Raw genomic sequence first — 19,058 nt, forward strand, 5'->3', positions numbered from 1 at the left:
ACATACATGCTGCCCTGTCTTCGAGCAACAATTGAAATTGGGTCAAAATACCGTGATACTGTTTAAAATACGTTTACGTTCTGTGTTCAAAGGTATTCCCTCCATTAACAATGCTTTACCATTGATGTTGAGAAAAATGTGGGAGCAAATAGCTGTGTGGCCTTCCACGTTGGGACGTGTGAAGCTGAGCTGCTCGGGATCAATGAGTGATGGGATGAAGTGCAGTCAAGCTATGATGGTAAATGCTATCTCTGCAAGGCTTTCACCTGGTTTGGTGAACAACTCTCGGTTTGATCAGGATTACTCATGGGGATGTGGACAACTCCAAACTCTCCACTGACTGACAATATAAATTGATCATGCACCCATTACATATTCACAATAACACAGACAGGGCATTTACACTTTGAGGACCTCTCTTTATTGTGACACACTTCATAAATTCAAGTTTCATGAAAAACATGCGCAGGAGTCTTCTTCTGATAAACAATTTTACAACAAGGGTGTTCTCCCCATATCACACATGGCAATGAAACATGGACAACAGCAAAGATTGAGTTAAAATTGATATCCAAATCACCATGGAAAGATTCCATCTGAGCACAACCAAAAGGGACAAGAAAAACAACTAAATCAGAGAGAAAACAAATTTTCGAGACACTGATCACAATCAAAAAACTCAAATGGAACTTGGCTGGATACATGGGAAGGACAGAGACAATAATTACAAATTGGCAACCGAAGGAAGGCCCTGGAAGAAGCACAGTGAGAGATATAAGATCATGTTGAGAGATTCAGTTTTGTTACCATTTGAGATTTTGGCTTCAAATTTTCAACAATTCGCTGTGATGAGAATATGGACAATCAAATTAATAAGTTTTACATTTTTTTTTAATCTGTCATTTTCTTTAACTGCAGTTTGAGTTGAGTGGACGTGGATGGGCTTCGCATTTTGAGATTCTTGTTGTCTTTTGGCACCAGTGTGCAATCATTGTTGTGGACATTCTGGATACAGGTGATACTCTGAGGAGTTGTGCTCACAAGGTAGGGACGGAGGGGGGGAACGAACAACCTCATACAGGTAATGCCACATGAATTTAACAAACCTTTTATCAGCAAATCCATTCCCACAGTCGGAGCACTTTTTTACGCGAGCACTCCAGGTGGGTTGCACTCTGGAAGTTCAAGCTCAGTTTTGAAATAAAATCCTCATCACAAATGGAACATTTGTCAGGACGCTCTCGTTGGTTGTTATCTCCACATGCGGGTTTTAGGAGGTGGGAGAAAGTTCTCCCAGAACTCAAAATCTCGACCTCCTTTTTCGGTAAAGGATCATTATTCATGAACCAGTTTGTGAAACTTCATTCTCATAGTTTTGTTCCAAGGGCTCGTTTTAGAATCCCCACTGAACCTTTGACAGCCTCCACCTGCAGCATGTTTGTCGTGATATTCCCCAGAATGCTTTGTACCAAGGGCTCGTTTTATAATCCTCACTGAACCTTTGACAGCCTCCACCTGTAGCATCCGTGACACTCCAAGGTGTCATGATATTCCCCGGAATGCTTTTTAAGTGCTCAGTTGGGGTTTTCTTGAACATCCGGATTTCCTGTTGCTTCGACTATCACTGGTACAATTTCAGGTTTCTTCAATCTTCAAATCCTCTTGACGTCATTTTTCAGATCTTGGTATTTCAGATTTCACCTCTGCTGTGTGGATCTTGATGTGACTTTTCAAATTGCTGTTATGAGATAAACCTTTTTCACATATCGAGCAAATGTAAGGTCGCTCTCCTGTATGGACCCTCATATGTAATTTCAAATTGCTGTTTTGAGAAAAACCTTTATCACACATCGCGCATTTATGAGGTTGCTCTCCTGTATGGACCCTCAAATGTAATTTCAAACTGCTGTTTACAGAGAAACCTTTATCACACATCGAGCATTTGTAAGGTCGCTCTCCTGTATGGACCCTCATATGTTTTTTCAAACTGCTGTTTACAGAGAAACCTTTATCACACATCGAGCATTTGTAAGGTTGCTCTCCGGTATGGATCCTCATATGTAATTTCAAACTGCTGTTTACAGAGAAACCTTTATCACACATCGAGCATTTGTAAGGTTGCTCTCCTGTATGGACCCTCATATGTTTTTTCAAATTGCTGTTTACAGAGAAACCTTTATCACACATCGAGCATTTGTAAGGTTGCTCTCCTGTATGGACCCTCATATGTAATTTCAAACTGCTGTTTTCAGAGAAACCTTTATCACACATCGAGCATTTGTAAGGTTGCTCTCCTGTATGGACCCTCATATGTTTTTTCAAATTGCTGTTTTGAGAGAAACCTTTATCACACATCGAGCATTTGTAAGGTTGCTCTCCTGTATGGACCCTCATATGTAATTTCAAATTGCTGTTTACAGAGAAACCTTTATCACACATCGAGCATTTGTAAGGTTGCTCTCCTGTATGGACCCTCATATGTAATTTCAAATTGTTGTTTTGAGAGAAACCTTTATCACATATCAAGCATTTGTGAGGTTGCTCTCCTGTATGGACCCTCATATGTAATTTCAAACTGCTGTTTACAGAGAAACCTTTATCACACATCGAGCATTTGTAAGGTTGCTCTCCAGTATGAACCCTCATATGTAATTTCAAACTGCTGTTTACAGAGAAACCTTTATCACATATCGAGCATTTGTAAGGTTGCTCTCCTGTATGGACCCTCATATGTAATTTCAAATTGCTGTTTACAGAGAAACCTTTATCACATATCGAGCATTTGTAAGGTTGCTCTCCTGTATGGACCCTCATATGTAATTTCAAACTGCTGTTTGCAGAGAAACCTTTATCACATATCAAGCATTTGTAAGGTTGCTCTCCTGTATGGACCCTCATATGTAATTTCAAACTGCTGTTTGCAGAGAAACCTTTATCACATATCAAGCATTTGTAAGGTTGCTCTCCTGTATGGACCCTCATATGTAATTTCAAATTGCTGTTCTGAGAGAAACCTTTATCACATATCAAGCATTTGTAAGGTCGCTCTCCTGTATGGACCCTCATATGTAATTTCAAATGGCTGTTTGCAGAGAAACCTTCATCACATATCGAGCATTTGTGAGGACGTTTTCCAGTGTGGATCCTCATGTGTATTTTGATTTTACTCGTTGAAGCAAAATCCTTTCTGCACACATTACACTGATAACATATTCGCTTTTCTTGAAACTTTCTGTGTTTGTTTAATTTCATATTAATCTTGGTGTTGCGAGGCCCAGACAAGTATTTGTATTTTACAGGAAGCGAGACTAAATCTCGAGATTGTTTCTTCAAAAAAGGCTTCTTCCTCACTGTCAAGCTGCCAATGGACCTTTTTAGTCCCATATTACTTCTTGATTGTTCTACAGAAACAAAAAACAAGTTTTCTTTTTTGTCAAAATCAAAATGCAAAATATTTAACACTTTTTTGAAAATTTTTATATTTTCTCCGTACAAAAGGCTTTATGTTCCTTTTTTATGTTTCCACTCACCAGTTGCAAAACAGGAAGCACTTCCGTTTGTCATGTCAATATCATCTGAACCTTCCTTTGTAGAAGCACATTTTGAATCTTCTGTGACAGATGAATCGTTGTCATGTTGTTTGCCTTCGACATTTACAGGATAGACATCACCTGTGTATAAATCAGTGTCAGTATTTTGCAGGGAAATGAGTTTGAGAACCATCTCGGGAGTTCATCGAACATGTTACGCCATGGAATGTATACTTCAATTTAAACATAGTAATGAAGTTAAAGATTGTGAAAAAAAATTCCGGATGTGAAGTCCAATTGAAGCAGTCTTCTGCATCACCCTTATACACCACCCTATTTAACATGTCCAAGTACTGCTAAACTGGAGATTATTGGAAATAAGAAGAAGGCGATTTGTGTTCAAGTATTATACAGAAATACAAGTTTGTGTGGCAAGGGCGCCCAGAAGGCGTGCACGTTGTTAGTGTCCCGATTTCTGAGGAATTTGTCAACAGTGTGGTGAGTGTGACGAGAGTGAGTGAAAGGTTGATGATTGGAAAGCTCTTGGTGAACGTCATCTCGGGATATGCTCCACAGGTCGGTCAGAGTGATGAAGAAAAGGACAAGTTCTGGTGTGCAATGGAGAAGCTGATGGGAAACGTGAAAGATGAGGAAGTTGTTGTGGTCGGAGGAGACCTAAATGGACATGTGGGAAGGACTACAGACGGTTTTGAGGGTTTTTTTTTTTTTTTTTTTGCATACAAGATCGAGGCTCGCGAAAGAACGAACATTAATCACACAAAAAGTCAAACCGACACATAAAACACAAAATAAGGGGAGCGGTAGACAAGATGGGGACAGAGGGGGAAGGACACAAACACAACATTTGAGAGCAGGGACATCGAGAGAAGTGTGGGAGGGAGAGGGCTTGGGGAGAGATGGGAGAGGTATAAAACATATGGACCCTGCAAGGACTTCCAGGAAAGAAGTTGGAATTTCATAAAAGTGTATCTGGGGTGAATTAGCGGGGGTAGAAAAGATCAAGGTTTTCGATGGGGGAAGATAAGAGATGGTGGTGAACAGCTGTTTTAAAGACCTGGAGGGAGGCATGGGATTGAAGGGAGTGGGGGAGTTTGTTCCAGAGGCAGGAGAAAAGAGGAGTGAAGGTGAGCATAGAGCCTAGATTTTGGCAGTTTAACCAAAAGAGTGTTGCTGGCAGATCTTGTGCGACCTGTGGGAATATTTGGGGGACAGAGCACAGAGAGAGCTGGGGGAGCAAGGCGGGAGAGGAGTCGGTAGAAAACAGAAAGAACACCAACCTGCCTGCGGTGAGTGAGTGAAAGGCCCTCGGAGTTCGCTTCATCGCAGGATATTCCAATGATTCTGAAAGCTTTGGTTTCAACCAACCGAGAATGAAGGTGTGGAGGTTGAAAGAGGTGACAGTGAGGGAGGCATTAAAAGAGATGCCGAGTGTGGCAGAGGATGATGTGGTTGAGCTTGAAAGTGGTTGGATGTCAATGAAAGATTGTCTGTTGGGAGCCGTTGGTGAGGTATGTGGATGGACAAAAGGACCACCGAGGCACTCGGAAACATGGTGGTGGGAAGATGAAGTTGGAAAGAAGATTGACGAGAAGAGGAAGAAGTTCAAGGAGTGGCAGAAGGTGAAGGGTACAGGGGCAGAGCCTGAAAGTTATAAGGCAGCCAAGAAGGCTGCCAAGGAAGAGGCAGCAAAGGCGCAGGAGGCATCAAGGGAAATGTTTGGAGAACGCTTGGATTCGGAAGAGGGTCAGAGAGAGGTATTCAGGATTGCAAAGCAGATAGCGAAAGAGAGGTGTGATGTGATGGGGGTGAGTTGCTTGAAGGATGAATTGGGACAAATTGTTGTGGACCCAGGTGGAATTAAAGGAAGATGGAAGAGTTATATGGAAATGCTGTTGAATGCAGAGAATGAATGGGATGGCAACATAGAGAGTAACCCAGTTTTTGGACCGGCAGAGAAAATAACTGAGAAGGAAGTTGAGGAAGCGATAAAAGCAATGAAGAGTAGAAAAGCGGGAGCGCCGACGGGAGTTGTGGGAGACATGTTGAAGGCAGCAGGAAGTTGGGGTGTGAAGAGAATGACAGAGATCTGTATTCTGGTGGTGAAAGGCCGCATTCCAGTGGATTGGGAACTGAGTACCCTCGTCCCTCTATACAAGGGGAAAGGTGGCTCTCTGGACTGTGGCTCGTATTGAGCGATAAAGTTATTGGAGCATGGAATGAAGGTATTGGAAAGGGTGTTGGAGAGGAGGAAAAGGAAGAAAGTGAACACAACACACACACACACAACATGCATTTCAAGGCCATTTTCCCTGCTAGAGCGGGGGTTAGCCTTGCGGTCCCCATTACAATCTTCTCCATTTTGCCCTATTTTCTGCATCTCTCCTTGTTAACCCCCTTGCCCGCATTTCTTCTTCCACAATTAAGACAGGATCGGTCGCGTGACCTCGGCCGATCCCATCGCGGCCACGTTCGGCCGGTCCCCAGTTCTCCCAAAAAGTTGCCCACTCACTCACGACGTTGTCCACACTTTTCGGACGCCACTCACACTCGCTGTGACGTATGACGTGCCCGCGCATGTGCGTATCCGACCTACGCACGGCACACGCCATCAACAGAAATTGCCCTAACCCTCGTTTCTGAAAGGGAATTGATTGGATCACCTCCAGGTAAAGACAAAAATATTAACCTCCCTCAGGTCACTAGCAGAAGGGGCAAGTCTTGGGAACGAGTTCGGCAATCTCCGAATTTCCTTGTCAAAAGGAAGAAAGTGAAGATCGAAGAAATGCAGTTTGGATTCATGCCAGGAAGAGGAACGACAGACGCGCTTTTTATTGTGAGGCAGTTGCAGGAGAAGTACATGGAGAAGAGGAAGAAGTTGTTTCTTGGGTTTGTTGACCTGGAGAAAGCATTTGATAGGGTTCCACGCGAATTAGTGACATGGGCATTGAGGAAGTTAGGAGTGGAGGAATGGTTGATCAGAGTAGTGATGGCAATGTACGGAAGAGCACGCACAGCTGTAAGGACAAAGGACGGGAACAGTGGTGAGGTAGAGGTGATGGTGGGAGTGCATCAGGGGTCGGTAGTAAGTCCACTAGCCTTTGTAGCTATGATGGAGGTGCTGGCTCCGAATGTAAAGGAGGGTTTACCGTGGGAGTTGTTGTTTGCAGAGGATCTGGTGTTTATTGAGGAAAGTATGGATGGATTGAAGGAGAAGATGAACAATGGAAGGAATGTATGGAGACAAAAGGTCTGAAGGTGAATATCGGAAAAACGAAGGTGATGGCAGGTGGTAAAGCATGCGGTGACATGGAAAGAACTGGGAAGTGGCCGTGTGCTGTGTGCAGGATGGGTGTCGGAGTGAACTCCATTCAATGTACAATGTGCACCGATTGGGTTCAACAAAATTGTCGTGGTCTGCGAGGGTCATTAACCAGTGTGGCAGCGACATTCAATAGCAAGGTGTGCACAGAGGGAGCTGCAGATGGAGGAAATGTTGAGTTGGATCTTGGAGACGGCATGAAGCTGGAAGGTGTGAAAACATTTTGCTACCTTGGAGACATGCTGAATGGAGAAAGTGGATCAGACTCGGCAACGATTGCTGGAGTGAGATGTGCATGGAAGAAGTTTCGGGAACTGAGTGGCGTGCTGACGAGGAGGGGAGTGTTGTTGAAGCAGAAGGGAAAGGCTGGGATTGACTTTGGCCGCGATTCCACGATATTCTCGCATAAAGTTGGAAAATATCACATACAATTTTGGCCAGAGCGATAACAAAAAAAAAAAAAAAAAAATCACATGGAGCGTGTCAGTTGTCGCGGTATAGTTTTCAGGCGAAACAGGCTGAAATCGTGTACTTACTACTGCTTTTGTCAGGTCTGGAAGTTGTCAAAGACGAAGCTATTCTCAACTGTAAACAGACCATAGCCATTTTAATTTCACTTTCACGCTTCACGGTAGCCGTGACAATATTTTGCGGCATTAAACGACGGCTTTTCTGCAACCATGTGTTCGCTTCGCTGTGTGCAGTAGTTTCTGGATTACGCTTTTTCCGAAAATGCCGCCGAAAAAGAGACCTCCGCAACCACAGCCTGATGGGCAAAGCAAAAAACGATTCTTCATAGGTACCAGCAGTAGTTCTAACACCGAGGACAACCAGGATGATCCAGCTAGTGACTGTGTGCAGGGCGAAAGCGGGACAGTGGCCAGGGCCACCACAGTGCAGACATCTACTTCCGGCAAAACTTTAATAACGTTTCAAGATAGCTGGGTCCTTAAATTCGGAGACTGGCTGAAATATGATGCCGATCAGAACAAAATGTATTGTTCACTGTGTTGATCAGAGAAGTTGGTCAACAGTCTAAGTGAAGGTACAGATAATTTCAAAACGACTACAATAACCCGACATATATCGTCATCTGATCACCAATGAGCGATTGCAGCACCACTGGCGAGAACAAATCTTCAACTCACGGTTGAGAGGGCTAAATCAAAAGAAGAGGAAAGTATTTTGACGTGTCTGAAAGTGGTGTATTGGATGTCGAAGGAAGCAATTCCCCTGTCTAAGTATAACAGCTTGCTGACCTTGTTGTCAGAGCTTAATACCACAAATCTGGAGAATTTAAAAGTGAACAAACATGTGACATATGCGAGTTATAAATCAGCCTGTGGTTTTCTGGATGCCATTTCCACAACAATTGACAAATCCGTCAGCGAGAAGCTCCACAAGTCATCTGCCATTACAATTATGACGGACGAGAGTACAGACATTGCTGTACATCACAAGCTGTGTGTAACAGCCAGAGTTTTGGATCCAAAAACTATGATGCCCTTCACTCTATTTTTGACGGATCTGCATATCACTTTGGCAACGGGAAGTGGCATATTTAAAGCCATCCAACAACATCTATCAGAGGAAGATTCCCATGGCCCAAGTATCAGGTAAAAACTTTACTTTTTTTTCCTTTCGATTATCAGTAAAATGGTTTCAATTTTCACGCATAATCAGAGAAAATCTTTTATGTCAAAAGTAATTACTGTTCAGATAACAAAAAATGAATATTTACTATTTTGTAAAGAAAACGTGCTGACTGTTCGTGTTTAGTGTTTAAATCTAAACACTGATACACTCTAAAAGTCAATGTGTTGCTGTTTCATATATATACACCAGCCAATTCATGTGAAGTATATGCATGGGTTTCCCTTTTAATTTAATTTCAATTTTAATTTAATTTTGCATAATCCCATCGTGTTTGGAAAAAAATCTCATTGTTTTGTACGCAGGGAGATTTTCTCCCATTGCTAAAATCCTCCAGGATAATCCCTGGAAAGGTGTATGCTGCATGTGAGAAATGTTATGATTTCTGGGAGCGAGACATAGCAGAGTGAAGTAATGAACTTCACTGAAGAAGTGGGAGTAATGAACGAAGAGCAGCAACGAAGACTGGAAAGGGTGGAAAAGCGAATGGTTCGGTGGATGTGCGGAGTATCGTTGAGAGAGAGGAAGGCAAATGATCAATTGCGAAAGATGGTGGGAATAGAGTCTGTGATGGATGCTTTGAACAGAAACAGGTTGAGCTGGTTTGGTCATGTGTTGAGGAAGGATGAAAGTGACTGGTTGAGAAGAGTGATGGAAATGAATGCAGAAGGAGGTAGAGGACGGGGAAGACCGAGAAAGACTTGGCTAAAGGTGGTGGAAGAAGAAATGCGGGCAAGGGGATTAACAAGGGGAGATGCAGAAAATAGGGCAAAATGGAGTAGATTGTCAAGGGGCCCGCAAGGCTAACCCCCACTCTTGCAGGGAAAATGGCCTTAAAATGACTGTTGTTGTTGTTGCATGCGCAATGCGCATACACACGGACGTGCGTTGGTATGAGGTAAGAACATCGCGGACTAAAATCGCGATTTGTTTGAAGAAATCAGAATAAATTTAGCAACAAAGACAACATGAATGTTTTCATATAAATCTCGTTTCACAGAACTTATCAGTTGTAATCAGTTGATGAAGCATGTTGCGTCGCAAAACAAAGGACAAGACCAGAACTGAAAGACAAAAAGACGCGAGTGTATGCGTATAATTTTATGACTGGTCGAATTTGTTCGTGCATATTGCAACGGATATCCTCATGATTCTACACGTCGCAGCTGGTGACCACACTGTGGTCATTTTTCTCTTGTTAAAAGAGGGAGAACCCTGCGTCCGGAACAATTGATGTCAGGAGTGAGATTCTAATATGGGGCGCTATAAGCGGCACACCAAAAATTGTAAGGTGTGTAGGATGAACTTGGACTTTAAAAAATTGTCCAGCTTTGTCAAGTCAAGGTGAGCAGGATTAAGTGGGCTTACTTGAGGAGGATATGGAGGAGCTAATGGCCCAGGAAGCTGTACATGAATGTAACATTGTGGGAGAAGGACCAGGAAGTGCAGCAGTGATGGTGCTGATTGCGATCGAGGACCCAAGCCTCCTCTCTCAAGATGAGGAAGTTGTTGTGGTAGGAGGAGACCTAAATGGACATGTGGGAAGGAGTATAGACGGTTTTGAGGGTTTTTTTTTTTTTTTTTTTTTGTATACAACATCGAGGCTTGCGAAAGAGCTAACATTAATCACATGAAAAGTCAAACTGACACATAAAACACAAAATAAGGGGAGCGGTAGACAAGATGGGGACAGAGGGGGAAGGACACAAACACAACATTTGAGAGCAGGGACATCGAGAGAAGTGTGGGAGGGAGAGGGCTTGGGGGGAGATGGGAGAGGTATAAAACATATGGACCCTGCAAGGACTTCCAGGAAAGAAGTTGGAATTTCATAAAAGTGTATCTGGGGTGAATTAGCGGGGGTAGAAAAGGTCAAGGTTTTGGATCCACCAGCCCCTGGACAAGGCAGCACCAATGGCACGGAATAGTGGGTCACCTTGTCATTGCAGTCTGGCAGCGACCATTTGATGTTGTTGATTCGTCATCTTATGGCACAGATGACGATGAAAATGGAGGAGAGCCAGGCTGGCTGGCATAAAGGGTGACATGCATGAGGTTAGGTGAGGTGAGGAAGAATGTGAACGTAATGAGATGAGGGCAGGTGAGGCTGGAATGATTGAGGAGATAAATGGGATTAAACAAGAGGTAAATTAACCCAAACAGGGAGTAAAAGGACTTGCAGATGGGCAAAAAGAACTGAACGAGCAAATCAGAAGAAATGCAGGATCTAAGGGCAGCTCAGAAGGACGTAAAAAGGGAAATGTTGGCAAGTAAGAAGGAATGTAAAATGGGACATGATGACCAAACACAGAAGACAGAAAAAATGGGACGAACAATGGAGAAGATAGAACGGAAAATGAAAAACGAATGGAAGACACTAAAGTAATCTCAGAAGAAGAACCAAAGGATTCAAATCGGGAAATAATAAGGATAAAAGATGAAATGGATAAAGGCAAAGAAGAATGATTAGAGACAAGCTGGAGGGCAAAGAATGTGAAGGAAGAGATCATGGAATGTGCAGCAAAAAGTGTAAAGATCAGGATAACGCATGACAGGTGCAGGTGGAGAGGATATGAGCGATAAAAGCGGACCCACGACGAGGTGAGGCTGTGTCAGCTGGAGCGAATGCATGGTGTGAAAGGGTGTGTGCCGGGAGCATGCAGAGTGGAGTGCATGAATGCGCGAGAGTACGGGTCATGCACAGACCCAGACGTGGGTAACCGTCAGCTTGACTAACAGGAGGGTTGAGCCGCCCGAGCGTGAAAAATATAAAATGGCTGTATGTTCTGGTCCTGTGTGCGGGAGACAAAAAAGAACAAGTTTGTAATCCGTTCCGGAACAAGGGAGGTCAGAGTTCAATGCACTGCATGTCACGGTGTGTGAATGGTCCATGCCGGGAGAAATGCCCGTGTGCAGATGATTGAACAAAGATTTCCCAAGGAATGGTGTGCGCTGAGCGTGCGTGGCACGGATGGTGCACCTGACATGAATGACAAATTCAGCTGTGGAACCTCGGCGGGATGGCTCACAAGTAAAATCGTGTGTATACTGTAATGGGGTGACCCATGTGTGTGAATGGAGTGAGAATGACTGTGGAGTGCATTGTGTGAATAAATGGTGTGCGAGGGATCGTGAGACGGCCGGGTGTGAAAGTTGTGTGTGCTCATCCAGGAAGAGGCTTGCGAGGGTACATTGTTTGGGGGAAGTACCAAGGTGCGAGAGAGGGCGTGGTGAAGGTTACAGGGTGGCGCTTATGGGTGTGACGTCCACAGAGGTTCCGCAGCATGAGCAGTGGTGTGGAGAACACGTCGGAGTTCCCTGCAGGAAATTCGGAGAATGTCGGTGGGAAAATTTTAATTAATTGACAGCTTCAACGACACCCCCTCCTCGTCAGCATGCCACTCAGTTCCCGAAACTTCTTCCATGCACATCTCACTCTCGCAACCGTTGCCGAGTCTGATCCAACGTCTCCATTCAGCATGTCTCCGAGGTAACAAAATGTTTTCACACCTTCCAGCTTCACGCCATCTCCAAGATCCAACTCAACATTTCCTCCGTCTGCAGCTCCCTCTGTGCACACCTTACACTTGAATGTAGCTGCCACACTGGTTAATGACCCTCTCAAACCACTACATTTTTGATGAACCCACTCAGCACACATTGTACATTGAATGGAATTCACTCCGACACCCTTCCTGCACACAGGTCACGGCCACTCCCCAGTTCTTTCCACCTCACCACATGCTTTACCACTTGCCATCGCCTTCGTTTTTCCGATACTGACCTTCAGACCTTTTGTCTCCATACATTCCTTCCACTTGTTCATCTTCTCCTTCAGTCCATCCATACTTTCTGCAATCAACACCAGATCATCTGCATACAACAACTCCCACAGTAAACCCTCCTTTACGTTCTGAGCCAGCACCTCCATCACAGCTACAAATAGTAGTGGACTTTGTTCAGACCCCTGATGCACTCCCACCTTCACCTCAAACTCACCACTGTTCCCGTCCTTCGTCCTTGCAGCTGTGTGCGCTTTTGTACATTGACATCACTACTCTGGTCAACCATTCCTCCACTCCTAACTTCCTCAATGCCCATGTCACTACTTCACGTGGAACCCCATTGAATGCTTTCTCCAGATCAACAAACCTTAGAAACAACTTCTTCCTCTTCTCCATGTACTTCTCCTGCAACTGCCTCACAATAAAAAGCACGTCTGTCGTTCCTATTCTTGGCATGAATCCAAACTGCATTTCGTCAATCTCACTTTCTTTCTTATCCTCCTCTCCAACACCCTTTCCAACACCTTCATTCCATGCTCCAATAACTTTATCGCTCGATACAAGCCACACTCCAGAGGGTCACCTTTCCCCTTGTATAGAGGGACGAGGGTACTCCGTTCCCAATCCACTGGAATGCGGCCTTCTTTCACCACCAGATTGCAGATCTCTGCCATTCTCTTCACACCCCAACTTCCCGCTGCCTTCAACATATCTCCCACAACTCCCGTCGGCCCTCCCGCTTTTCTACTCTTCATTGCTTTTATCGCTTCCTCAACTTCCTTCTCGTTTATCTTCTCTGCCGGTCCTAAAACTGGGTTACTCTCTATGTTGCCATCCCATTGATTCTCTGCATTCAACAGCATTTCCATATATCTCTTCCATCTTCCTTTAATTCCATCTGGGTCCACAACGAGTTGTCCCATTTCATCCTTCAAGCAACTCACCCCCATCACATCACACCTCTCTTTCGCTATCTGCTTTGCAATCCTGAATACCGCTCACTGACCCTCTTCCAAATCCAAGCGTTCTCCGAACATTTTCTTACATGCCTCCTTCCTGCACCTTTGCTACCTCTTTCTTTGCAGCCTTCTTGGCTGCCTTATAACTTTCATGCTCTGCCTTTTCTGCCCCCATACCCCAAGCCTTCTGCCACTCCTTGAAATTCTTCCTCTTCTCGTCAATCTTCTTTCTAATTTCATCATCCCACCACCATGTTTCCGAGTGCCTCCGTGGTCCTTTTGTCCATCCACATACATCACCAACGGCTACCAACAGACAATCTTTCATTGACATCCAACCACTTTCAAGCTCCACCACATCATCCTCTACCACACTCAGCCTCTCTATTAATGCCTGCCTCACTGTCACCTCTTTCAACCTCCACACCTTCATTCTCGGTTGGTACTTCACCCGCCGAGCTCTCCTCGCACCTTTCACCCTTATGTCGCAAACAACCAAGTGGTGCTGTGAAACAGCCTCCTCCCTCGGGATCACCTTTGTGTCCCGGAGGTGCCCACTATCTCACCTATGCACCAGCAGGTAGTCAACGGTTGTCGTCGACCCACCTGATGTGTATGCAACAAGCTTTTTATCCTCTTTCTGGAACTGAGTATTAAAAATCAACAAATCAGATGCATCAGCAAACTCCAAAATCCTTTCACCTTCTCCATTTCTCACACCATATCCGTAACCCCCATTAACTCCCTCAAAACCATCCATACTCCTTCCCACATGTAGATTTAGGTCTCCTCCTACCACAACAACTTCCTCATCTTTCACGTTTTCAATCAGCTTCTCTATTGCACACCAGAACTTGTCCTTCTCTTCATCACTCCGTCCAACCTGCAGAGCATATCCCGAGATGACGTTCACTAAGAGCTTTCCAATCATCATTTTCACCATCATCAACCTTTCACTCACTCTCGTCACACTCACCACACTGTCTGCAAACTCCTCAGAAAACAGGATACCAACACCATTCACACCTTCTGGGCACCCTTGCCACACAAACTTGTATTTCTGTCCCTGCCTACCCTCCACCATTCTCACACCACTTCCCTTCCATCTCGTCTCTTGCACACAACATATGTCCACTCTTCTTCTGACCAATACTTGCACCACTTCTCCTCATCTCCCTGTCATTGTCCCTACATTCCATGTCCCAAACCTCAGAAACCGATCTCCACGTCGGGCATCAGACGTTTCGTCGTCATAAAAGGAGTGATTGCCACCCTTGCTTCGATTGGCTTCCCCACCTTGAGTTTTGACGAGAGAGATTGGGGTCCCCCACGGGGGTACTTCGGGCTGTACCCTGCCCACATGCCGTTGTCATTGGCATGGTTCTCTTCTTGAGGCAATGTTTTTGTGGCCGGATGCCCTTCGCCAACCCTTTTAGTCGCCTCTTACGACACGCAGGGATACGGTGTACCTATTCTAAACCCGGGGTACACACCGGGGACACACACCAAGTGTATGCGCATGCGCTATTCAAAAAGGCACCACAACAACAACAACAACAACAACAACAACAACAACGCGGTGCTCTCATCGAGCTGCTCGTCACAGCTAAAAACGTGTTTCCTTTTGGTGCCGCACGGTTTGGCAGTGCCAACTGAGGTACGTACCCTCAATGCACACCCACGTTTTTTTTAATATATGAGATATCGCCTGCAACAAAGCCTTCAAGGCCACTCGAGGTGAGGCCTACACAAAGGAAAGTAGAGATATTACACATGAGACAGAAAGGAGGAATCTTTTGACATTCCTCTTGAATTGCAGGAGGTTGGGATGGAGGGGAAAGCAGGATGCAGGCAACATGTTCCAGAGTGATGCTGTGCAGGGGGGAAAAACCAGAAGAATACCTTATACGTTATAGTCTTACTCTTTGGGACAGTTATAGTGTATGGATGGGAATTGTATCGTGTTTGAACTGCATGAACTGCCAAATTATAGTGTACAAACTGCCAAACATGTTGAGCAACTGAACGTGTGCTCAGTTGGAACAACCTGATAGACCCTCAGAGCACATTCCGTTGTAATATCTGTAGAAAGGGCTCAAGGAAGCAACAGAGCGGCAGATTGAGAGAGGTTCCAGGGATGATGTCAATCCCTGTCCCACCAAAATGGCAGCACGTCGCTGGATTCTGTCAAGAAGAGATAGGTAACAGGCTGGAGCACCAGCCCAAATACGGCAATGATACTCCATGACAGGACATATAGTGGCCTTGTGTAGATGTAGCATAGCAGCTTGAGAAAGGTATCACTGAGCACGAAATAAGCTTCAAGGCGCTGGGAGGTGCTTTTAGCTCAACAAGAGATGCACATTTCCCAGCTGTGGTTTGAGCTGATATCCAATCCAAACAGACGGATAACACGGAGTTCCTGCAAAGGTGAAGAATCCAGAGACAGGGTCGGAAAACAAGTTGATGTTGAACGAGACACAGATACCTTACATATGTGTTATGGACAGGTGATTACTTGCTGTCCCTCATGTGCCACAGAGCTTTGACAATTTGCAAGGAAGTCAGAGATTGTACCAAGCAATTTTCCAGAAATGCCATATAATTTAGCCTTCGAGATGTCAAGAGCAACAACCCTGGCTTCTCCATGACGATCCAAAGCCCGATTCACATTTCCAGTCATTGAATGCTGAGAATTTAATTTACATGTTCAGCCAACCAGTCGACCTTTAATGTCTAAAGCCATGCTGAACATCATTTTGGATGTTGCGGGTTTCCAGATGAGTCATGAGTTGTCGATTTATCAAGGATTCAAACACTTTGCTGATAATGGGTAGAAGGCTAACAGGCCGATAGTTAGTCGGAAAGATCTGATTACTCACCTGAGCCGTTAAAGACAGGGACGACAGAAGCCTGATTTCAGCTAAGTGGAAACACAAAGTGACATGCAAAAGCAATACAGTTCGAGAACAGAAGACAGTTCGAGTGAACACATCTTCGAAGCAATTGCAGGGATTCTATCTGGTGCAGTCGATTTTGAAATGTCAAGCCTTTGAATAATCTTAGCAACTTTCCTGCGTGTGCTGACAGTGGTAAGCCTGGTGTCAAGATGGGAAAGACAAAGAGGCAATGCTTGTCTGTGGTCTTCAAGTGTGGAGTTTGCAGCAAAATGCTCAGCGAAGAGGTCGACTTTATCAAAAGAAGAAAGCACTTCAGAGCAATTGAAGAGGACAGGAATCGATGATTGATTATGGTTGAGAATGCTATGAGCAATTCTCCAAAAATCTCGAGAACCGAGATGTTTATTTGAGATAGAATGACAAACAGATTCTGCATACTGTCGCTTGGCATTCTCTCGTACTCGTTCACCATGGTTGTTCGCAAGGTGAAACAAATGATGTGCCTCACTCGAACCAACACAATCATTCTGTTTGAAAAAGTGATTGCGATGACAAGCCGTAGTGAACCACGGCTGTGTTCGTGCAGGCATTTTGTATTTAAGACCTCACACTAATTGCAACAAAAACTCGCTCACTTGTTTTGTGTCCCTGAATATATCCTCTTTGACCCCAAAAAAGTCTTCAGAGATCCTCTTGGGGGAAGTTCTCAAATCGGCAAAATCCAATATGGCCGCTGTCCATCTAATTGACAATTGTTATTTAAAAAATCAAAAGCAAAACAATCATGAGTAATACCACTTTTTATGGGTTTTTGGGGTCGAGGAATCAAATTCTGATCTTATTTGGGTGATAAAAGGTCACAGAAACTCTATGAGGTCACCATCAAGGTCATTTTGGGACAAGAAGATAAGAATAATGCATAATGCATCTATGTATTTTTTTTTTTTAGCAATGGGGAATCTGCTTCTGATCTTATTTTGATGATTTAGAGGTCATGCTCATTCTTTATTGGAGTCAAAAAGGATATTCTTGTGTATCTCCTGAAAAGATTTCGTTTTATGGAAAACAAAAATTTGTAAAACAAGTAGTGTTAAGTTCCGAGTCAGAAAGCGTGCAGTAACAGCAAGAGCAATATTTTTCCATGTTATGTATTTTTTGCAATGGGCATCTTTCAGTTGTGATAATATGAAGTGTTTGATGTTTACTCAGTGTAGATAGTGGTTTCTGCTTTCAGCCATGGAGGTATCTGAAGTGTGTGCCATCTGCAAAAAATCTATAGACGAGAGAGGGTCAACGGCATCAACTCTTGGAGAAAAGGGAAGTTCTGCCATCAACCAGGCCAGCAACGCAAGAAAAGACAGCATTCACACTGTGCCTGGAGAAAAGGTACACAAAGACTGTCGCCGCACATACTGTCACCCACAACAGATAGCCAAGGACACCAATCAAGAAGAGTCAAAGCCAAGCACAAGCAATGACAGACAAGTACTTCGGTCATCTGAGGAGAGGTTCTCTTTCCAGACTGATTGCCTTTTTTGTGGGAGACCAGCAACGTTTGGAAGAAAGAGGAAGAAGCAGCAAGTTCTTCAAGTCAAGACCATTGAATTCAAAGAAACGCTCCTGGCAACATGTCGCGAATGAGCAGATGATTGGCCAGGTACTGTCAAGGCGCGAATTCTGCATGTTCATGACCTGCATGATGCAGATGCAGTGTACCATCAGACTTGCAGCGTCAATTTCCACACAAAGAAGCAGATACCCATGGCTCAGCAGATGAACACGGAAATCTCCAAGAGAGCAAAGCTTGGAAGGCCTAAAGCTGATGAGAAGTCTGAACACCAGCGGAGGGCTCACACGTGGTCGAGGAATGACGGAGCAACAACGCCTGCTATGGCTGCTTTCGATGCCTGCCTGTGCAGAAGTAAACCAGGCAATGCAGGAGCTCACAGGGGTGAACTACAACACCGGCGAACAAAACAAGGACATGACCACAGCAAGACAAGCCCATGACTGGAAGGACACTCTGTCAGTTCTCGAGTATCTACAAGAGCGAAATCCATTCAGCAATGACTCAAGTCTGCGGAGCTTGCCACTGGAGTCCATGCCCACCCAACTGTTAACGTCGATTCAGCTCAGTCGGTTGGGGAATCGATATTGAGGTCAATGGATGAAAGAACAACAGCTGAGTACACCTTCAAGAAGAAAGACCAAGCAGTCACATTCGGCATGAAGTCGTCTGTCAAGATTGATAGTGATCAAGTCCAGGTTGACCCACAGCTTCTCTTCCAGAGACTAATTACAGTTGCGCAAAAAGCTGATGAACTAGAGTCAGCCTTCAAGCATGAACTATGCAGCTATCCACCAGCGCTCTTTGATTCCTCTCTTTTTCTCAGAGAAGCACACAAGCCAGCCCTTGCTGGTGCCATCAGGGATCTCCTCGGATCTGATGTTCCTGCAATTATCCCCGATGATGACACCCAGTATGTCTTGGATGGAGGAGCACTTCTTCAACACATCCCATGGTCTCGCAGAGCAACATACAAAGACATCTGTCACCAGTACACGGAATATGTGACGAAGAGGTATGGAAATGCCATTGTCGTGTTCGATGATTATGAGAGCACCAACACAAAGGACATGACACACCAGAGACGATCGAAAGGAAATGCTGGCGCAACTGTGACATTTGCAGCTGACATGCCTCTTACAATGAAGAAGGAGCAGTTCCTTGCAAACAAACAGCATAGGCAGCGATTCATTTTCATGCTGAGTGAAGAGCTGCAGAAAAAAAACTGTGAGACGCACCATGCTTCAGGGGATGCTGACCTCCTGATTGTGCAGAAGGCCGTGCAGTCTGCTGCTGCCACCAACACTGAGCTAGTTGGTGATGA

At 44.6% G+C, this 19,058-nt stretch overlaps 1 protein-coding gene across 5 annotated transcripts in view; it reads right to left on the reverse strand.

The window, feature by feature from the left end:
• Nucleotides 1–398: 398 nt before the first annotated feature.
• The window catches only part of LOC137427865 (uncharacterized), a 51,025-nt gene continuing 32,365 nt past the window's right edge, over nt 399–19,058 (reverse strand). For 2 of the 5 annotated variants that reach the window (XM_068117644.2, XM_068117643.2), the window contains exons 3-4: nt 3,531–3,671; nt 399–3,401 (exon numbers count right to left, since the gene is read on the reverse strand). In XM_068117644.2, the coding sequence (XP_067973745.2) occupies nt 1,669–3,401; nt 3,531–3,671 (1,874 nt within the window). In that variant the 3' untranslated portion in view covers nt 399–1,668. Of the gene's footprint in view, nt 3,402–3,530; nt 3,672–9,891; nt 10,050–12,307; nt 14,627–19,058 lie in introns of those variants that run through there. The other 3 variants (XM_078777691.1, XM_068117647.2, XM_078777694.1) reach the window with 3 other exon arrangements.

Source organism: Myxine glutinosa, chromosome 5 (genome assembly GCF_964187855.1).
Source record: "Myxine glutinosa chromosome 5, kmMyxGlut1.1, whole genome shotgun sequence".
Taxonomy (NCBI): domain Eukaryota; kingdom Metazoa; phylum Chordata; class Myxini; order Myxiniformes; family Myxinidae; genus Myxine; species Myxine glutinosa.